The sequence below is a fragment of the Tachysurus vachellii genome, chromosome 6 (genome assembly GCF_030014155.1).
Source record: "Tachysurus vachellii isolate PV-2020 chromosome 6, HZAU_Pvac_v1, whole genome shotgun sequence".
In the NCBI taxonomy this organism is placed as follows: Eukaryota; Metazoa; Chordata; class Actinopteri; order Siluriformes; family Bagridae; genus Tachysurus; species Tachysurus vachellii.
In genome coordinates this window covers 21,084,243-21,106,210 of record NC_083465.1, presented here as the reverse complement: position 1 = coordinate 21,106,210, position 21,968 = coordinate 21,084,243, and the positions used below count along the sequence as shown (strand labels likewise).

The 21,968-nt window shown below is 39.6% G+C and overlaps 1 protein-coding gene across 1 annotated transcript; it reads left to right on the top strand.

Annotated features, from left to right (window-relative positions):
* Positions 1 to 1,844: 1,844 nt before the first annotated feature.
* On the top strand, positions 1,845 to 21,694 carry glud1a (glutamate dehydrogenase 1a). Its single transcript, XM_060872857.1, has 13 exons — positions 1,845 to 2,412; positions 6,123 to 6,203; positions 6,290 to 6,345; positions 7,913 to 7,976; positions 8,904 to 8,998; positions 11,679 to 11,858; positions 12,429 to 12,566; positions 12,818 to 12,955; positions 13,804 to 13,884; positions 14,841 to 14,964; positions 17,358 to 17,449; positions 19,230 to 19,292; positions 20,725 to 21,694. The coding sequence occupies exons 1-13, from the start codon at positions 2,013 to 2,015 to the stop codon at positions 20,842 to 20,844; spliced, it is 1,632 nt and encodes a 543-aa protein (XP_060728840.1). The 5' UTR covers positions 1,845 to 2,012; the 3' UTR covers positions 20,845 to 21,694.
* The last annotated feature ends 274 nt before the right edge of the window (positions 21,695 to 21,968 follow it).

Below are 21,968 nucleotides of genomic sequence, written 5' to 3'. Positions count from 1 at the left end.
AAACAGGCTACGGAGTGAGGAATTGGCCTATAGCTTTAGAACAACAAATCATTTCCATCTGAGAAAGCTATTCTAAAACACCACAGCTGGTAACTTTTACCAAACACATTTGTTGTATGTGTTGTTTCCATTGAGTGATAAGTGATTTAATGTGTTACTTCCCATAATGTGACCAATCAGGCAGTAGGTGTTGGCTGCATTTGAGCCAATAACAGAGCAGAAGGGCATTATTTTGAGCACATGTACGATTTATTGCTTGACGGTTGAAGAGGGAGGAGTAAGTGTATGCAGGCCCAGTTAGCCTTGGAGATAAACACATGTTTCTTAGGCTCTCACGTGAGATCTTAGGAAGTGAAGTTGCAGAAGACCATAGCATTCATCACTGTTAAGTAAACATGTCTTTACAAACAAATGTAAATTAAAAAAAAAAAAAAAAAAGATAAATAAATAAAAATAAGTCCTTTTCCACAAAGGGATGAAAGAGTTACATATTAGAGACTGGACAATTATTAAGATCACTTCAAAATCACATCAAATAGAATGTATGATGTTATTAACTGTCCAGATGGCCTGGAAATGGACACTGTTTACGGTGCTCTCAGATCTGGCACTAACAAACCCTGCTATACTCGTCAGAACAATGCTCTATAGTTGTATATTTCCCTTTCCAGAACTTTCCTCCATTTCCTTTTTTTTTTTTTTTTGTCTTTTAGTATAACTAATTTTAGATAATGTCACTCATACAGCTATATAAATGTTCTAAGCAGGAACCTGGGTGTGTGGCTTTCTTTTGTGTGTGCGGTTATGCTTTTAATGATTAATAAATGCTGTGAATGCTAATGAGATGTTGAGACTCACTCCATGTGTTTCTTGCACACATTAAGGACACTGACCTGAATGTAATTGACTTCAGTGGTTGCATTTTTAATGTAGAGCACACAACTCCAACACATGAGCTTCACAAAAGATATGTACCCATCTCTGGCCTCTTGGAGATGTGTTGGATATTCACTGCCTGAACGACTTGTGGGCATACGGGACACAAATTGTGAAGAGTAAAAACTATTCCAAACCTTAGTTATATTAAGGAAACTGTAAACAGTCTTTCCTGTATTTTCTATTAAAGACGAAATACCCCCCCACCAAAACAAAATAAGGAGTCTCCTCACAGAATAGTCATCAGACCAACCAGTTTGTTTTGTCTTGTTAAATAACAGAACATTATTTAATCTCTTCGTTATTAAGCTTTTTTATGTGAATTAGTGCTAGTGACTTGTTTTGAGCTTAAACCGGTGTATTCTAGAGGGCCGAAAGGATTCATCAGAATTGTATTATTTTATATTGATATTATTTAAAGTCACACAATTTCAGACTTGAGTGAGATCTGCACTTCTCCAGAGTGTGCAAAAAGGGCAAAGACAATCACTCTGGACCCCTCACATCCAGCACACTCCTTCTTTGAACTGTTGCCATCTGGTCGATGCTACAGAGCCCTGAGCACCAGAACGACCAGACATAGGACCAGTTTCTTCCCTATTCTAACACTATTCTTACACAGTATTTACTTAAAACACATACTATTTATATTTCAATTGCACATTTCACACTTGTACATTTGTACATATAAAAATTGTCTATACTGTATGTCATTCTGTTACACTGTGTCATTCTGTCACTAAAACAAATTCCTCGTATGTGAAAACATACCTGGCAATAAAGCTCTTTCTGATTCTGATTCTTTTAATTCTTATTCTTTCTGATTCATGTGACTATAATGTCTTTACTTTGTGCTCAGTAGATTTGTCGACATGTTTACAGGGAATCCTAGGCAGCACCTCCCAGTGTGAGGTGGAGATTCAGCTCGCTTTGCTTTTTAACCAAATTACCGAGACGTTTGTCAGTTCAGTGTTGAGCACAGAGACTGCAGCAGGACTGAACACTCTGCTCTGTAACACACCGATACTCAACTTAGTCCATTTTAACCGTAATAACGTCCCTGTTCCAGTGTGATCATGTACCGGTACCTGGGAGAGCTCCTTACCCGGACTGGAGGCAGCGCTCTGGCCTCGGGACTCGGCGATGCCTCTCTGCCGGCCTCGGCGTCTCTCATGCGGCTGCGGCGCTACAGCGAAGCCGTGGGCAAAGAGGAAGACGACCCAAACTTTTTCCGCATGGTGGAGGGTTTCTTCGACCGCGGCGCTGCTATCGTCGAGGACAAACTCGTGGAAGACCTGAAGACCAGAGAGACACCCGAGCAGAAGAGGCACCGAGTCCGGGGGATCCTGAAGATCATAAAGCCTTGTAACCACGTCCTGGCCGTGAATTTCCCTCTGAAGCGAGACAACGGCGAGTGGGAGATGATCGAGGGCTACCGAGCCCAGCATAGCCAGCACAGGACACCCTGTAAAGGAGGTAAATACCCGGCTATCAGTGCTCCATGACGGCTAACTAACTAACTAACTAACTAACACAATGCAAGGCGGAGAAGTTAGCTGGCTAGGTGGCTAACAGGATTAGCATGTTAGCTAACGTTAATGTTCAGGCTCTGGACTGAGAGTCCCAGTAAAAGTCACGCATCTGAATGGTGTGTTATATGCGCTGAGACTTTCTAATGTCGTACAACGAGCATATAAACATTAACTAACTGAATATAAAGTTACTCGCTTCCTGTCTCACGGGTTTTTTATTTATTTATTTATTTTTCAACAATGCAACACATTAGGAAATGGAACAGATGTCAAAATAAGTGCAGGGGATAAAGGGATGGGGTGAAAAAGAAAAGTATTAAAAATATAAACAAGGCTTATTTTAGTTAACCAATAAGACATGTACAATGTGTAGGAATGTTATACAGTTTAATGTTTTAATGTCATACAGTTTCATGTTATACAGTTGGTGTACAGTTTAACGTTACACAGTTTAACATTACATAGTAATGTATATAATATTTTGCTAGATAATTAATTAATTCATTCATTCATTCATTTTCTACCGCTTATCCAAACTACCTCGGGTCACGGGGAGCCTGTGCCTATCTCAGGCGCCATTGGGCATCAAGGCAGGATACACCCTGGACGGAGTGCCAACCCATCGCAGGGCACACACACTCATTCACTCACGCAATCACACACTACGGACAATTTTTCCAGAGATGCCAATCAACCTACCATGCATGTCTTTGGACCGGGGGAGGAAACCGGAGTACCCGGAGGAAACCCCCGAGGCACGGGGAGAACATGCAAACTCCATACACACAAGGCGGAGGTGGGAATCGAACCCCCAACCCTGGAGGTGTGAGGCGAACGTGCTAACCACTAAGCCACCGTGCTCCTAGACAATTCATTAATGTTTAAAAATGATTATTAGTCTTTATTATTATTAATTTTTTTTTGCAAGGATATTCCATATACTCACCATTCATGCAGATTTATCTGATTTGCTTAGAACTTAATTTGCAAAGAAGCAAATGATGCCCTCCTTTATTGCTTACACAACTCTATCCCATGTTAAATGATTGCTACAGTATTAGGTCTCATTTGATATAAAACACAAGACATTTTTACATTGGTCCGTCTGAGTTTGCGTCCATAAGAAAAATCAGTCTGTCTTTTTCTGATAAGATATTGATAAGTATCTCAACATAAATTACAGGGTCCTAGTACAAAGCTTATACAGAAAAACAGGATGTTGGGTGTGAGAACACCATAAGAGAAAGTTTCATTATGAACATTTGTACATGACATAAGGTTAAGGTGGCACGTACCAAATTCAGCTCTATGTGACATCTGGGTGATGTATTTCATGCAGTGATCACAGCAGGAGAAGTGTATATATAATAAGGCACAAAGGAACCACAGAATCAGTAAAAGATCAGAGTTGATTATGATTGTAACATATAAATCATAATAAAGAATGATGACGCTCTTTGACAGCGGACAGGTTTGAGGACATCCTTAGACTTCACAGCAGGCTTATTATTCTTTATAATTATTGTTCTTGTGGCTTTGTCCTCTGTCTTGGCAGAGGAATTGGAATTTCTTTACGCTCATCTTCAGAACAGATTGCTCAGAGACTTCACTTTTTAATATGCAGCATCGTGTAGTCAAAACTCGTCGACATCGTGTCACAAAAAAGGTGCAAAGTTGCAAACTGGTCCATCAGGAATTCTGGCTTATTTGCTACGTGATATATCTGTTTAGTGGCTAGGCCTAGATGATACTTCCTGCCTCTATATATATATATATATATATATATATATATATATATATATATATATATATATATATATATATATATATATATATATATACCTGCATAAACACCTTTTCCTTATTCAGTTTGAAATTGCCATGTTTAAAAATCAGGTGAAAAACATTGGAAACATGTTTGCACACCCTTTTAATAATGGAGATGTGGCTGTGTTCAGAATGGCATTCAGTCTCACATTATCATTATTGGTCACATATATTTTAACATTAGCATTAATGGTCACATGAACCAGCACAACACATCAGATTTGCAGAACATCAAAGTCTGATAGGTTTTTTAACTGTTTTTTTTAGCCTTTCCGAATTATGAGGAGGAAAAATGTCTCATTTTTAGTGGTGATGTTTCTAATATCAATCAGAATCAGAATCAGGTTTATTGGCCATGTGTGTTGACACACATAAGGAATTTGGTTCCAGCTGTTTGTGACTCTCAAACGTACAGACATAAGACTATAGTACTATACAAACTATACAAGACAATGCAGACAATGAGATACAATATAGACTGAATGAGCATTAAATATGAATATAGAATATGAACGATCAGTTATGTACATAAAGTGTGAGAGTGCAAATAACAATATTATGCAATATTATGCATTTTGTACAATATATATTGCAGCAGTAGTGTGTGTAATATATATACAGATGATTTGACGACTGACTGTCCTGATAATGCAGTACTTAATGCCAGTGACTGCTCTTACAGCAAAAGATAAAGCAGAGACTCAGCAAAAATGCCAGGGCAGAAGCAGGAGAACAGAAAATGCTGACCATCTGCCATGTAATTAAAGCAGTGTTGATGGTATCGATGAGTTCCTGTTTAGTTGCTGATGGGCATTCGTATCTTTGCCTACTGTGTCTGGTTGTGACATAATCTCAATTTAAGGTGTCTTTTTTTTCTCACCAGTTAACTTCAGCCAGGCTTTTATTACTGCTGTGAAATGATGAGCATGAATAATTAATTGTCAGTCACACTATTATGTAATTCCATGTTTTTCTAACTTATTAATTAGCAACAAAGATTGTAAAAATAAAACGAAAGCACATAAACATACTGTACAGTCTTTATTTCAGAACAGTAAAAAAAAAAAAAAACAACATTTTTTGCTGAAGGGAAGTTTATTTTTCTTTGAGCCACACCCAAGTTCAGACCTTCCCTGATATTTTTCTCTTTCTGAAGACCGGAGAGAGTGAGTCATCACCTCGACTGGTTCTCTGCCGGCCTTGCCAAACATTGTCCCACATTCTCTGTAGTTCCTTTTAAAACGTGTTTTTTTTCTTTTTCTTCTTCTTTTTTAAGAACAAAATGCCTAAAATACTTTTTAACATTTGTTTTTTTGTTGTTGTTGTTGTTTTACTTATCTGCTTATGCCAAAAAGATCTGTATATGATGCAGAATTGTGTTTTGAAGTTAGTTGAAAAGATACATTGTTCTGTATGACTAATAACCTAACCACAGGGGTAACGTGTAAGGATCGCACTGGAATTACAAGACATCGCCCTTTCTTTCCAGGATGAACGTTTCTTTTTTGCTTGTTTAAAAACAAGCTCACTGGTTTATGTCTTGCTGGTAAATAAAGCAAGTATTTTTGAGTCTGTTGGTACTTTTCCAATTCAGAGCACCCGAGCAACTTCTTCATCAAAAACCTCTCACACTAATACAAAGTCTTAAGAAGTTAAAACCTCAGTAGAAAGATATGTAAATATGTACATAATGCAAGTATGCTGCTGTATTGTCAGTCAATGGATATTTATACACGTTGCTCCTTTAAGTGCTTGATGTAGAGAAAAAATATGTAACGTGCAAACAACTTTTACAGTTTTTCCATCTGATTTTGCATTTGCTCGCAGGTATCCGTTACAGCACAGATGTGTGCGTCGATGAAGTTAAAGCTTTAGCTTCGTTGATGACGTACAAATGTGCCGTCGTCGGTGAGTGTTCGTCGTTTTTTTTCTGTATATCTGTATAAAACTCCTCAGAAAATAGAACTAATTCTAATAAACTATCCTGTCCACAGATGTACCTTTTGGTGGAGCGAAAGCTGGGGTGAAGATCAATCCCAAGAATTATTCCGTGAGTGGTTATAATCCTAATTCATTCATAAACTGTTAAAGGAGCTGTTTGTAATTGCAGAGCCTTTTTTAGGAGCTTTTTTCTTTTCTCAAAGTGAAAAATACAAGTTCGAGTACAAGTACGAGTTCATTCCTGGGTCGGGAAAAAATTAATAAACATTTTATGAAATATTATTAAATCAATTATTTTTACGAAGTCTTTAAAAATAGTTGTCATTAGATATGATATGATAAGATATAATATGGTAAGATTTGCACATGCTGTCTTGCGCATTTCAGTCAATTGTTGTTTTGCACAATTTGTTACAATACCTCATTAAGTGTTGCTATTATAGTAATTGTTCGTTCCGGTATTTTTGCACATGTGCTGTAGAATATACAGTATGTACTCTGGTCGGTGCTGCTTATGTGTATTGTCCTTTGTGTTATTGTCTTGTAGTGTTTTGTATCGTCTGTTTGCACTGTATTTTGTCTCGCACTGTCTTATACCAGGTTGCACAGATGCACTTTATGTGGCTAAGACTAAATTACTTTAAGTCCTTAGCTCTGTGTTGTTCTATGAAGCTTTGTTTTATGTAGTGCCGTGGACCTGTGACACCTTGTCTCATTTCACTATGTTCACTATAAAGCTTCTTGACTTGACTTGACTTGATATGAGAAATATATAAAAGTCCTCATAAAATGATGGTTAATGATGATCTAGTATGCAGGTTCTATTCAACAAATAGTGCAAGTTCAAGTCTTTTGTCAGTTTGTTTGGCGTTTATTTACCAGCATGTAGATTCTTGGCTTGGAATGTGTTGAAATATTTTATGGCCTCGATTTTGTTCCTTGTTACTTGTTTAAAGCAAAGCTCATTTCCTCAAAGCTCAACTTTGTTTTTGCTGATATGGCTGAAACACAATGAGCTGTGCTGTTATAGGAAATAAATGCGGGTGGTATTACATGACATAAGCAGATTTACTGATTAAACATGGTTCAAAGTAAAATATTTAGTCTTTTTTTCTTCTCTTCAGGTTAAGAGAGAAATGCAGGGTTGACATTTAAAGTGAAACAAGGAATTCCAAACTCTTCTCTTCTAAAGACTCACAAGTGGTGAAATGAACCTGACCGTTACAAAGTGCTGACACTGGAGACTTTAGCCATTCGTCTCTCAGCAGAAATCTTCATCATATTGTTGATTACAAGTTTTTCCTAGATAACAGCACACATTTTATCCTTATGCTTATTATCATCTGCTGTACAGGTCCCTATGTAAATAATCTATACTATAGAAACATTGGTGTATTAAAGCGACCATATTGTATGGACCTGTGATTAGTCTTGTGCCTGGCACTGTTCTCAGATCTGCTGTTATAGAAAATTAATCAGCAGCTTCAGCCCAATCAGCTCGAGAATGATTCAGTGCTGTGCAATAATACTGAGGCTCACACCCTAACACACCCCTGTGTCACTTTTGTCCTGAATACTTCAAAGCTATGTTTTTTTTGATGTATTGTTTTTAATTACTTTAAATTACTTAATTATTTTAACTTACTGATGAACACACATCATTTTTTTCTTTACAGGACAATGAGCTGGAGAAAATTACAAGACGTTTCACCATTGAGCTGGCTAAGAAAGGATTTATTGGTGAGGATTTGATCATGAGGATTCTTCCTTTGAGAGTTGAGAGTGTCTCTCTCTCTGTCTCTGTCTCTCTCTGTCTGTCTCTTTCTCCTCTAATGGGTTCCTCTACTTTTCTCTCTGTTATTCTTTCCCTTTTTCTCTCTCTCTGATGCTCTGTGTTTCTCTTTCTCCCTCCCTCTCAGTCTCTCTCCTGCTCTCTCTCTCTCTCCCCCTATCTATCTATCTCTCTCGCTCTCTTCCTCTGGACTCGCCCACATTGGGCTATGGCCATGTCTCATTTGTTTCTCCATTACCTCAACAGTCAGAAGGATGGTCTTAAAATAACTCCATACTTTAGCTTCATAACTGCAACAGCTTGTGAAAAAGAGAAGATTCTAAGGTCCAAATCTCTTCATTAGGTTTGAACTATAAACAAACTTTCCTTATTCCTAGACAGAAGTGGACATTAGGGGTTGCAGAGTGTGTGTGTCATGCGTGCATCCAGGGCAACAGCAGAAACAGCAGTGCAGTGTTAAATTCATACGGTGCAGATGGAAACCTTTATATGAGCACATTCTGTAGGTCGAAGAAGCCGAAACTTTCTACTAACCCCCTCTGAAAATACATATAAAATCAGTCATGACTTCTAGGCTAGTTATTTGACCACACATATTTCCATGTCAGGTTTCTAGTAATAGCTCCTGCCGTACTCGTGCTCTTCTCTTTATAGCCAGTAGGGTATAAAGGGAAATAAATGTATATGGGGCTTTATTTTATTTATAAGCATGTACATTAGGCTCACTTCTTGTCTTGGGCTGTTTGAGTGGACTGTGTGCAGCACAGACATTTCAGGTGTTTTTCTGATTCCTGTCCCATAGTTTGTATATTACCAGCTTAAATGTCAAGCTTTGGTGCCAGTTTTGAATAGGACCTGTTCTGTTTATGTCTCAGGGCCAGGTATTGATGTTCCTGCTCCTGACATGAGCACCGGCGAGAGGGAAATGTCTTGGATTGCTGACACGTATGCCAACACCATGGGTCACCATGTGAGTAAACAGTCCTGCTAAATAAATTGTAAGATAAGGTAAGAGGTTTATTCTGTTCAGTTTGCCGATAACACGTCTCATATCAGCTGCCTATACGCTAAGAGTCATGGGTTATCATGAGCATATAAACGATAAATGTTCCTTCACTTACACTTATTTATTTTGTCCACCGTGTCCAATGTGAACCTTTTTCTACTGCAGTGGCAGCGTGGTGGCTCTGGGATTCGAACTCATGACCTTCTGATCAGTAGCCAAACAAAAATGTTCTCGTACTATTGTTGTGGAAAAAGTACAGTAAAAACTACACTTCTTTTTCTCCCACACTTTTTGGCTAGACTGTGTGGAAACCTTGAATTCCAGGTGTCGTCAGTGTAACATAAATGTCTGTTTTTAAATTTTAGAGATGGTTTTAGAGAGTATTTTGGAAATAGGATTGCTGTAGAAAGTGGATGAACAAAAATGTGCTAGTTGTTTCCTTTAGGCATGAAGGAGCATGTTCCCCAAAAGAGCAGTGTCCTTTTTCCCCTAATAAAAAGGCAGATGAGCCAATCAGTGTATGAATTTCGAATGATTGACAGTTATAATGCTCTGATATGATCTGACCCACCTCCTCCAAAACATACTCCTCTCGACTCACTTTTCTAACTTGAAAGATGCTCCGTTGCTTTTTGGCAAATCTTTTGATTTTCATTAGCATTAAATAAAAATCTCTAGTGTAAGTATGACATAACTTTATACTTCCATATGCTGCAATATTTACTTGGGATGTCACCAAAGAATGGCTAAAACAGCACCTTTGTGAGTGAAGGAGATAAAAAGGCTGGAGATTTATAGTTTTATTGGTAATTAGAAAGTGATTAAAACACAGCTTGCTTTCCTGTAGCAGTCAGGAAAGGCACCTTAAAACATTGTAGTCATGTACAGTATGTCAGGGTAGGAATTGGAAAATATACAGGGTTTTACTGTAATCTCCAAGCACTTTAGTGCATTTGGAAGACACCCTTATCTAGAGCGACTTACCTTTTTTTTTTTTTCAATTCCTTTTTTTTTTTTTATACAACTGAGCAATTAAAGGTTAAGGGCTTTGTTCAGGGGCCCAGCAGCTTGGTGGACCTGGGATTTGAACTCACGACCTTCCGGTCATAGTCCAACATCTTAACCACTATCCTATCACATCCCTTCACATGCACATCGGCATTCGCTAGTTACAACCATATGCATTTGCTATTACCTCTCTATCTGTTCTATAAATATCATCTTTTGTCTAGAATTGGAAGAACATGTGCATGCCAAGGGGGCACGGTGGCTTAGTGGTTAGCACGTTCGCCTCACACCTCCAGGGTCGGGGTTCGATTCCCGCCTCCGCCTTGTGTGTGTGGAGTTTGCATGTTCTCCCCGTGCCTCGGGGGTTTCCTCCGGGTACTCCGGTTTCTCCCCCGGTCCAAAGACATGCATGGTAGGTTGATTGGCATCTCTGGAAAATTGTCCGTAGTGCGTGATTGTGTGAGTGAATGAGAGTGTGTGTGTGTGTGCCCTGCGATGGGTTGGCACTCCGTCCAGGGTGTATCCTGCCTTAATGCCCAATGACGCCTGAGATAGGCACAGGCTCCCCGTGACCCGAGGTAGTTCGGATAAGCGGTAGAAGATGAATGAATGTGCATGCCAATGTTCTAGTGTCTAGCTCTTTTCCTCACAAGCACCTGGTGATTATGATAAACTCTGTATATACTTATTCCACTTTCTAACCTCTACTATTAAAGTATTGAAAAATGTAAATGTATTTTTTTAACTTCTACAGTGCAGCAATTCCCAAAAAGAAAACCATACTGTAGCATCATGTAAATATGTCAAAGTCAAATCGGACCATCTTTATCATGGCTCAGCAGCTTAGCAATACTGTGTTCCTGACATAAGAGAAATCTCTCCTTGTTCACCAGGGGCTCTTTTTATGAGACAGCAGTGAGAATCTGTAATGGTTGTTTATGCAGTCTAACACCCTGAAGGATGGATAGGGAATGAAGACTCAGCAGGCAGGTTTATAAGAGAGAGAGTGAGAGAGAGAGGAGATGAAAGAATTCATCTCTGGGGGTTAAGTCTGTCTGTATTTGCTGTTGGCCATGTCACATTGAACAGGAAGAATGAACCCAAAACTACATAAAAAGTAATTAAAAGAAATACGTTCGCCTCACACCCCCAGGGTTGGGGGTTCGATTCCCGCCTCCGCCTTGTGTGTGTGGAGTTTGCATGTTCGCCCCGTGCCTCGGGGGTTTCCTCCGGGTACTCCGGTTTCCTCCCCTGGTCCCGAGGTAGACATGCATGGTAGGTTGGAAAATCTCTGGAAAATTGTCCGTTGTGTGTGATTGCATGAGTGAATGAGAGTGTGTGTGTGTGTGTGCCGTGCAATGGGTTGGCACTCCGTCCAGGGTGTATCCTGCTTTGATGCCCGATGACGCCTGAGATAGGCACAGGCTCCCCGTGACCCGAGGTAGTTCGGATAAGCGGTAGAAAATGAGTGAGAGAGAGAGTGACTCTCATGTGACTCTGACTCTCTTTGGACTCTTATCTGATTTACTGTTCCATGTGTTTTGCAAATGTCTTACCATCACAGCAAAGCTTTGTATTCTGCCTTTTCTGTTACGCACACACTTACTGTTCTTTTCATCTTTTTTTGATTATTCAGGACATCAACGCCCATGCATGTGTGACAGGGAAGCCCATTAGCCAGGGCGGCATCCATGGGCGCATCTCAGCCACCGGACGAGGAGTTTTCCACGGCATCGAGAACTTTGCCAACGAAGCTGCCTTCATGAGTCAGATTGGTTTGACTCCAGGCGTTAGAGACAAGACCTTTGTTATTCAGGTTTGAGGCTGCATGGCATGCAAAAGAACCATTTAGTTAAGGTGGATTTCACACTGGCAGTTTAGTTTAGAATAGAGTAGAGTTCGCATGACAAATTGGTAATGTGTAAGCTGTCATATGGACTTAGAAGTGCATCGTGGTACTCAAGATTTTGAACACAACTCATACCCTGGTCTGCACTCGTTCAGGTTGTAAAGTAGCTGTTGACGACATCGTTAGTTTACATTTACAGCACTTGGCAGATGCGCTTATCCAGAGCGACTTACATTTTTATCTCCACACACGTGTAGCATGAGGCTCAGCGAAACATGGAAGAGCTGAGGTGCCTTATTGCACATAATAGCACCAAGATAATAAATAAATAAATACCAAACACACATGAAGGAAACAAAATTAATCACCATATTTTTTGTGATAACATCAGATGAACACAAATAAACTGGGGTTCACTAGACTTAAGTCTGCAACCGGACCGGAACACTGCCAGGAACAAACACACTCAAATTCAGACTTGTTCGGTGTCAAAGTCATCTCTCTGTCTTGATCATATTGATTGTCTTTCTGCTTTAGGGCTTTGGTAATGTGGGACTGCACTCCATGCGCTACATGCACCGCTTTGGGGCGAAGTGTGTAGGAGTAGGGGAGTGGGACGGAAACATCTGGAACCCTAACGGCATCGACCCCAAGGAGCTGGAAGACTACAAGCTGGTGAGTCTGAACTGAATCATTTTCATCAATTTGTTGAGGGCATGGACTTGTGTAGTGAGGAGTTACAGTATTCTGTATTGAAATACAAATAATGAATATGGAGTGATTCTAGAAGCTGTTACTTCCTACAGCTACAGAAGGTATAGCATGTCACCCAGTCCTCTACTGTACAGATGTCCTGTATAAGTTCAGCAGTATGAGCGTTACTGTACACTCTTTCTAATGTGAACATATTTCCTGTCGGTCTTCAGGCAAACGGTACCATTGTCGGCTTTCCTAAGGCTTCTCCCTACGAAGGCAGCATCTTGGAGGCTGAATGTGACATTTTAATTCCTGCTGCTAGTGAGAAGCAACTTACTAAGATGAACGCCCGAAAGGTCAAGGCTAAGGTCAGAGGACAACACTCTCAACTGCTCAGTTCTATAAATGAAATAAATATAAAATCTGTCCATTATATTATTATTTCATTATATTGAATATAAAGCATCTAACAAATGATTTAAATGTAAAAAAGAATGAATAAATAAAAAAAATAATAATAATTATTATTATTTTTACAGATTAAGAGTTAATTCCCACATCCTATTAATATTTGGTCGCATTTTACGAATTTATTCCCTCATTTTAGGTAAAATTTGGCAACTTTTATCATGCCTGCAATTTCATAAATCCATCATTCTTTTACTCTGTAATGTATAGTTGATTTTTTTTTTTATTTATTATTTTTTTTTATTTTTTATGGACAGAGTCAGTTTGATTGAGTTTTTTTATGAGATGATCATCAGTGAAATCACTGTCAGCCCTTATACAAGTCCATATTATGTCATCATCTGTAAAGTCCCCTGACTCTCATTACATGCTGTAGATGTCTCTCACGTCAAAAGATTACCTACAATGCAAGACTTTTTAGAATATATACCTGTATAACTCATTCCCAACTCAAAATAAAACCCAGGCCGGTTGTCTCTGTCCAAAACAGCGGCTAGAGATGTCTTATCACTGCACAGTAAAACAACAGTGGATTTACGAAATTGCCAGCATGGTTTGGTAAAACATGGCAACAGTTTAATAATTATTTATTTTTTTGCCAGGATAGATAGATTTATATTCCCATTTTTACCAGTAGACAGTATTTAAGTGTTTGTAGCCTTACAATTAATTCAAGACAGTGTTTTGAACTGTATGAATAGTGTAATGTAGAAAAATAAAGTGGCTGCCGTTGTCGTCGTTGTTCTAGATCGTTGCTGAGGGAGCCAACGGCCCCACCACCCCTGAAGCCGATAAGATATTCCTTGAAAGGAATATTATGGTGATTCCTGTAAGTTGTTCATTTAATAACCAGTGTTTATATTATAAGAAAGTAAAATGTATTCATTCAGTTTTGATTGCATTCTGCCCAACATTGCTCCTGGAGCATCTGCTGCTACATCTACATTTACTGGATTAAGTATTTAGGAGTGTATATATAGAGTGTTTATAGTGTGTACATACTGTATACCCAAATACCTCAGGAGCAGGGCTGGACATCCATCTATGTGATTATTTAGTTTACAGTCACTTTATTAATTTCCTGCCAGGTTGAAAGTACCATAGTTTATTCAGCACAAACGATTCCGATTCCATTTACAGAATTTTCATCTGTTAAACACTTGGGTATTTTTTATTTTCACGGAACGTCTGAGAGAAGGTTTAATGATAAGCAGGATGAATTTTAGGATTTTAGGAAGAACAGATTTGCACGTGAGCAAGCTAAATTTGTAGGAGAGTGAAAGAAACCTATTAGGTTTGTGCTCACCTCAGTTAGCAGGAATGTCAAGCTTTTTTTTGCTGACGCAGTACATAGTGAAATAAAACAACGTTTCTCCAGGATCCTGGTGCTACACAGAATAACACAGAGCTAAGGACTTTAAGTAAGTTGTCTTAGACACATAAAGTGTATCGTGTGCAAAAAGTACAAGACAAAAGACAGTGCAAACAGACAATAATAAACACTACAGGAACAAATACACAAAAATAGCGCTGACCAGTGTGCATATTGTATATTATACAGTACAATGTTCAGAAATAAAGGACTCTGAACAAAAAGGGTTCCAGACAGAATGTGCGAAACCAGAATGTAAACAGTTTAATATGGGTGGTGCTGTAGACATGGATGTATATAGAATGAGTGTTTGAGTGTGTTTTTGAGTTAGGTACAGTTCAGTGCAGTTCACACAGATGTGCGTGTGTGTTCAGTACAGTTCAGTTCTGGTCAGCTATCGTTGTTTTGAATAGGACATGTACCTGAACGCTGGTGGTGTGACTGTTTCCTACTTCGAGTGGCTGAAGAACCTGAACCATGTCAGCTACGGCAGACTGACCTTCAAATATGAGCGAGACTCCAACTACCATCTCCTCAGTAAGTGCACCACTGTTTGATATTTGTTACTCCTTGTGGAATAAGAATAATTCCTAATCCTTAATCCTAATACACCACTGAAATATTTGTTAGAGGGCCTGATGGCTTGGTGGCTAGCACAGGTGCCTCAAAGTGCAGGTTTGACTACTGACTCCGCCCTGTAAGTGCATTTGTGTGTGCAAGCGTGAGCGAGTGCGTGAGTGTGCATGAGTGCGTGTGGGCATGCATGTGTGAGTGAGGGTGTGCATGAGTGAGTGAGGGCATGCGTGCCTGAGTGCATGAGTGAGTGATTGAGTGGGTGCGTGAGTGAGGGCGTGCGTGCGTGAGTGCATGAGTGAGTGATTGAGTGGGTGCGTGAGTGAGGGCGTGCGTGCGTGAGTGCATGAGTGAGTGATTGAGTGGGTGCGTGAGTGAGGGCGTGCGTTCGTGAGTGCATGAGTGAGTGATTAAATGGGTGCGTGCGTGAGTGAGAGCGTGCGTGCGTGAGTGAGAGCGTGCGTGCGTGAGTGAGAGCGTGCGTGCGTGAGTGAGAGCGTGCGTGCGTGAGTGAGAGCGTGCGTGCGTGCGTGAGTGAGAGCGTGCGTGCGTGAGTGAGAGCGTGCGTGCGTGAGTGAGAGCGTGCGTGCGTGAGTGAGAGCGTGCGTGCGTGAGTGAGAGCGTGCGTGCGTGAGTGAGAGCGTGCGTGCGTGAGTGAGAGCGTGCGTGCGTGAGTGAGAGCGTGCGTGCGTGAGTGAGAGCGTGCGTGCGTGAGTGAGAGCGTGCGTGCGTGAGTGAGAGCGTGCGTGCGTGAGTGAGAGCGTGCGTGCGTGAGTGAGAGCGTGCGTGCATGAGAGCGTGCGTGCGTGAGAGCGTGCATGCGTGAGTGAGAGCGTGCGTGCGTGAGAGCGTGCGTGCGTGAGAGCGTGCGTGCGTGAGTGAGAGCGTACGTGAGTGAGAGCGTGCGTGCGTGAGTGAGAGCGTGCGTGCGTGAGTGAGAGCGTGCGTGCGTGAGTGAGAGCGTGCGTGAGTGAGTGAGAGCGTGCGTGAGTGAGTGAGAGCGTGCGTGAGTGAGAGCGTGCGTGCATGCGTGAGTGAGAGCGTGCGTGCATGCGTGAGTGAGAGCGTGCGTGCGTGCATGCGTGAGTGAGAGCGTGCGTGCATGCGTGAGTGAGAGCGTGCGTGCATGCGTGAGTGAGAGCGTGCGTGCATGCGTGAGTGAGAGCGTGCGTGCGTGAGTGAGAGCGTGCGTGAGTGAGAGCGTGAGTGAGAGCGTGCGTGAGTGAGAGCGTGCGTGCGTGAGTGAGAGCGTGCGTGCGTGAGTGAGAGCGTGCGTGCGTGAGTGAGAGCGTGCGTGCGTGAGAGCGTGCATGAGTGAGTGCTGGCCCACCCGCCCTGTGATGGGTTAGCTCCCCATCCACGGTGTCACCTGCCTTGTCACCCAAGTACCCAGAGATGAGCTCCAGGCTCCCAGTGTAGAATAAGCTGTACAGAAAACGGATGAATATTTGTTGTAATCTACGATGTGCACACAAGCCCACAGTGCATTACCTACAAAGAAATATACACTTGCATTAAAGCTCTGTCCTAAATTTTTAGATGAGCCGGCGGACTTTCCTTCAATTTAGCAGTGGTCAAATGCCAGAGCTCTTCCAGGAAGAGTAGACGGATAGGAGCTTTCTTCACTTCTGGGCTGCAATAAAATAGAAAGTTTCCTCAGTTTGTTCCCAGTACAGTCGTTTACCTGCTCCAGACAGCCTGAAGTGCTCTTACTGATGGTGCTGGGAGCAAGCTGTGGAGTTTTAAAAGCTCAGTCTTTGTTTTTTATCTTTCAAATATCAGGCTCTGGGAAAGTGCTAAGTGTTTCTGAGCAGGTTTAGCTGAGGAGATTTTTGCTTCAGCTGTTGCTGATCACTCAGCCACTCTCCTTAATATGTAGAAAAAAACCTCTTTGTATCTCATTCTTAGCGTAATTGTTACTAGAATATTGTGTAAGGAATAAAACACATCTGGTCATGTTGCTATAGATAAATAATAATAAACAATGTGATAGGGGAAAAAGTGGCCTGATGTAAATATGTTAGTAAGGTTGAATTATTTTTTTAACAACAGCACAAATCTAAAGGTTTTATTCCTCTTACAACACATTTGCCAACAGGTTCCTGGAATTTTATGAAAAGCTATAAACACATCTGAAAACACATTATAAACACATTATGAAAGCTATAAACACATTTGTTTACTCTCTTCTCATTGAGTTTATCAAGACAGTAACATAAACCTGATTTGTATTTGTAATTAAGCTTAAAAATGTCCTATTGAAAGGTTTATTAAACTAATAGTTTATTTATGTTTGTTTCCTGGTTTGAGTCGGCGAATGAACCGCAGTGATGTTTGAACACGTTCCTCTTCCGCAGTGTCTGTGCAGGAGAGTCTGGAGAGGAAGTTTGGAAAGCATGGTGGCGCAATCCCTGTGGTCCCAACCTCTGAATTTCAGGCCAGGATTTCTGTGAGTACACAAACACACTCTCTTCTGTGAATATTCACATAGTACATACACATTAAAGTGTTCAGTATCCAGTCAATATCTGATACAGGAAAATTCTAACCTGCTCTAACACCCAACATGCAGAGTTTAACAACTTTATAGGCTGGAATCCAAACCAGCTCAACATTGAGAGTTTTACTGTTTTGGGTGTTTACTGCAAAAAATACCTCCTTCCAAGTGATAATACACTGAATCAGGTCAAACATATCTATTGTTTTTTTATTGTAAGATTACAGTAAACCAAATCTGAGATTATTAAGACTATTTCTAGGCATATTTTACTGTTTTTAAGTGTCGATGGACAATTTTGATTCTTTCTAGGAAATTTAGGAATCTGCAAATAGTTTTAATTATTTATTTTAAAGCTTAAAAAATAGTAAGATATGTCTAAAAAATTGGTGGAAACGATCTCGGGTTTGGTTCTGAGTTACTTTTAATAGGAAATACTAGATCATTTTCACTATGTTCAAGATATTTTATCCTGCTAAAGTCACCAAAGTCATTATTTCCACTATCAAACATGCAGATGTCATGATTTTTTTTTTTTAAGATTACATTTTTAAAAACTTTACATTTCCTAGAAGTGTACTGGAAGAGACCTACTGTATATTTAAATAAAAAAACTGTCCTTAATAAAAGGTTTCAAAGACTTCACTGAGCCTACATGTGGTCTGCTTATGCAGTGCATACAGAAGTAAACAGCATGAGCCAAGATCATTGAGTCTTCAAAATTAGTAAGAATTACACCTAATAATGTAAAACTATTCGGTAGGAACATGCTAATACTTTACACAAAGGAAAATGAACCAGAACTAAATTCAAAACAAATACAAAACAAAAAACTTTCCACTGACCAATGAGCATCTTTTAAGCATGACATTTTCTTGCCATGTTGCCTGGGGTTTGATTTGTTTTGATTTGATTTTTGAATCCGACATTTTTCAACAGGGACTCAACACTACAAAAACATCTATGAGTTTATCAGTGTATATAAACTAAACACAGCTATTATTGTGTATAGGGACATTTATTCCTCATCAGGGACTTTAGATTATGCCATTAGATTGCTTGAATGATTAATAATGATTGAGGTGACTGAATGCTAATCATTAGCATCATTAGTCACCTCAGGCTTGGTCATTGGGGATACAGTAAATACAAACACATTTAAATATGTCTAAAATGAATTTTTGTATTATATTTCTTATGTTCTGTAATGACAATGTCCATTGTTAAAAGTGCAATACAAAAAAAATTGAATTGAATTAATGAATATGTAATAAATATGTATGAGTATGAAATTGAGTTTGAAATTGGGTATGTAGAAAAAAACGTAGGGCACCTTGGCCTCACACGTCCAGTGTTGGGGATTTGTTTCCCACCTCTACACTGTGTGTGTCCACTTTTCTCCCACAGTCCAAAAACATGATTGTGTATTAGTGTGTGAATGTGAGCATGTAATAGACTGGAATCCTTTCCAGGGTGTCCCCTGCCTTGTGCCTCCAGTCTCCTGCGATAGGCTTCAGGTTCCCTGCGACTCAGTAGGAAAAAAATGTTTATATGTATAGTTTATATGTATATGAATATTAAATACCCAGTGACATAAAAGCATTTGTAGGAATAAGCCTGCATCCACATTGAGGATTATTCTACAGTAAAAGCCTCTGATCTTCTCAATCAAACCTGATTATTCAGATTTTTAGGCTTTAAAGGTTTTTCCATCACTGTTGTCTGTTTGCAGGGAGCGTCTGAGAAGGACATCGTGCACTCTGGACTGGCCTACACCATGGAGCGCTCTGCCAGGGTTAGGACATTATTAATTTAAGAATTCTGCATGCTATCATTTGACGTTTGAACGATATTCACTCCTGTCTGTGTACCTGGTTTTAAAACATGTTCATTCCATTCCAAATTCAGTTTGGAACGAAACGGTTTGAAACGAAAGAGGAGTAAATGTTTGGAATAGCACAGTTTTTGATGAGAACAATTGTAAAACGAATGCTGAATCTGTTTAGTAGACCAATAACACATCAAAAGTTCTGCTGAAATGGGCTCAATGCCTTACATGCAGTAAGTTCTTGGAAATCGGTTGCATAAGTATCCATCCCCATTGCTATAAAACCCTAAAATTAATTTTTGGGATTTTGGAATTAGTGTTGGGTCTGTGGTGAACTCAGAGTTTGCGCTGACCCAGTAGTTCCTCAGGAGCTCTTGTTTGCACTATTATAAACTGTTGTAGAAATTTACATTGACATTATTTTCGGTCCGATGTCACCCAAATGTGGATGAGGTTCTCTTCAGAGTCTGGTTCCTCTCAAGGTTTCTTCCTCATATCATCTCGGGGAGTTTTTCCTCGCCCCCATCAGCTCCGGCTTGCTCATTAGGGATAGATGTTACAGATTTATAGTAACTTCTTTTTAAACTTTAAATGTATTTATTTATTTAAATTTTTTTTCTGTTTCTATACTTCTGTAAAGTTGCTTTGAGACAACGTGAATAGTTAAAAGCGCTATACAAATCAATTGAATTGAACACAACCCAGCCGCTGGCGGATAATCTCTCAGTGCAGGCCCAAGCCCGGGTAAACTAAGTTGAGTCAGGAAGGGAAGAATAATTAATACATGAATATGAATATAAGAATAATGATCTGCTGTGGTGAAATCTGAACAGGGAGCAGATGAAGGACAATAACATACACAATCATGCACAGTACAATAGGCTTATTATTTGTGTTTACTCTATTTTTGACGTGGAAAAAAAAGGCATTTCACCGCATGCAGTACTCTACTGTATATGGTTGTATATGTGAGGAATAAAAGTTCAAATTTGAGGTTTTAAATATTTTAGAGTTTTTCTCTTACCATCTCCTGTGGCTTGCACATTAGGTATACATTTAAAATTTTCTCTGTCAGTGAAGAAACATCCTGTATTTTGTGACCATTGTTGAAAGTGTTATACAAATAAAACTGAACTGAACTGAATGTTTCAGACTTTACAGCTTTAGTTTGCCCTCCAGTGGAAAAACAGACTTAATATTTTTCAAAGCATTCAATTCAGTTACAGTTTGCAGAACAATTTAAGGCTTGTAAATTCATCTGGAGTGCTTAACCAGGCACATGGCCTGCTGTAAAAGCCTGAGATGTTTTTAACAGTAGAAGAAATTCTACACACAAAAAAAACCTTCACTTTTTTTAAAATATGAATCTGCAATATTATATGTTGTTCTTTCTTTTCAGCAAATTATGCGCACAGCCAACAAGTACAACCTGGGGCTGGACCTGCGGACCGCGGCCTATGTCAACGCCATCGAGAAAGTCTTTAAAGTGTACCATGAGGCTGGCCTCACTTTCACTTAGACACCCAAACGGATCTGTCTGCATGTCTGTCTGTCCATCTCTACAGACACTCCGCATCTTCACTGCCTCCTCCCCATCCAATATTTTTCAGTTTACATTTAACATTCGTATATAAAATGTTTGTATCAATATGCCATATGTATCCTATGGCTTTAAGTTTCCTTCCCTCACAGCTTTTATTCACTCCATAGCACAAAAGCTCTGTTATTCTTTCAACACCTACTGTAGTCATGTCTGTCTACTCTGAGAGTAATATCTTGCCCGAAAAATGCCAAAGAGGATGTTATTTATACTGTATAATGCACATTTTCTCTTAATCCCTGCTGTGTTCTTTTCAGGGAAGTTATAAGTCCAGCTCAACAAGTCATATGCAAAAATCCGTCCAGCCTTAATATTGCACATTGTACAGCAATTTTTTTAAGGGACATTTTCTCTTTAAACCTACCAATGGCTTGCAAAGGTCAATAATGAAGGCAATGCACGGAAAATTATCTCAGGCTTTTATATGTTATCAAACCGCACAGATGTGTATTTATCTGTTATTGCACTTGGTTTAGGCTTTTATTATTAAAAAATATATATATGGTGCTCTTTTTTTTGCCTAATATTCAACTGTTACTTTATCGCCAAATGCTTCCATGGTGAAAGGTATGATTCGTGTCTTAATGGTAAACATGCAGAATGTATGCATCTAGTATATATAAAGGTAAGGGATTGTGTTTGGGAACAAATGGTTTATTTTCTTAAAAATATGAGCATTGAATATGATACAAAGTGACTTTGGATCTTTTTGGGAGGAGAGTTTTTAAAGCTTTGTTTAGATAAAATATAATAAAATGTATAGACGGTGGTGTCGTAGTTTTGGATTATTTTGTTTTTTCACTCACACGTGTAGTAAAGCTACTTAATCCAGTAGCTTTTGTTGGAGTAAAAAGACTGAAACACAGCCATTTCATTACACAATGTTCACTATACAATCACACTACTCTACAGTCTTGGTCAGAATAGCCAGAAAAGTCTTCATCTTGTTACTTATATGCAGTATGTTGAGCCTAAATATGTTTAATACACTGTATTATTAAAAGCTAATCATCTAGAACCAAGAGTGTTTCTCATAATAGACT

Excerpts from the sequence above, each read along its gene's own strand:
- glud1a (XM_060872857.1), top strand. The coding sequence starts at position 2,013 with ATGTACCGGTACCTGGGAGAGCTCCTTACCCGGACTGGAGGCAGCGCT. Across the intron at positions 7,977-8,903 it reads GGCTAAGAAAGGATTTATTG|GGCCAGGTATTGATGTTCCT; the intron begins GTGAGGATTTGA and ends TTTATGTCTCAG. Across the intron at positions 8,999-11,678 it reads CCAACACCATGGGTCACCAT|GACATCAACGCCCATGCATG; the intron begins GTGAGTAAACAG and ends TTGATTATTCAG.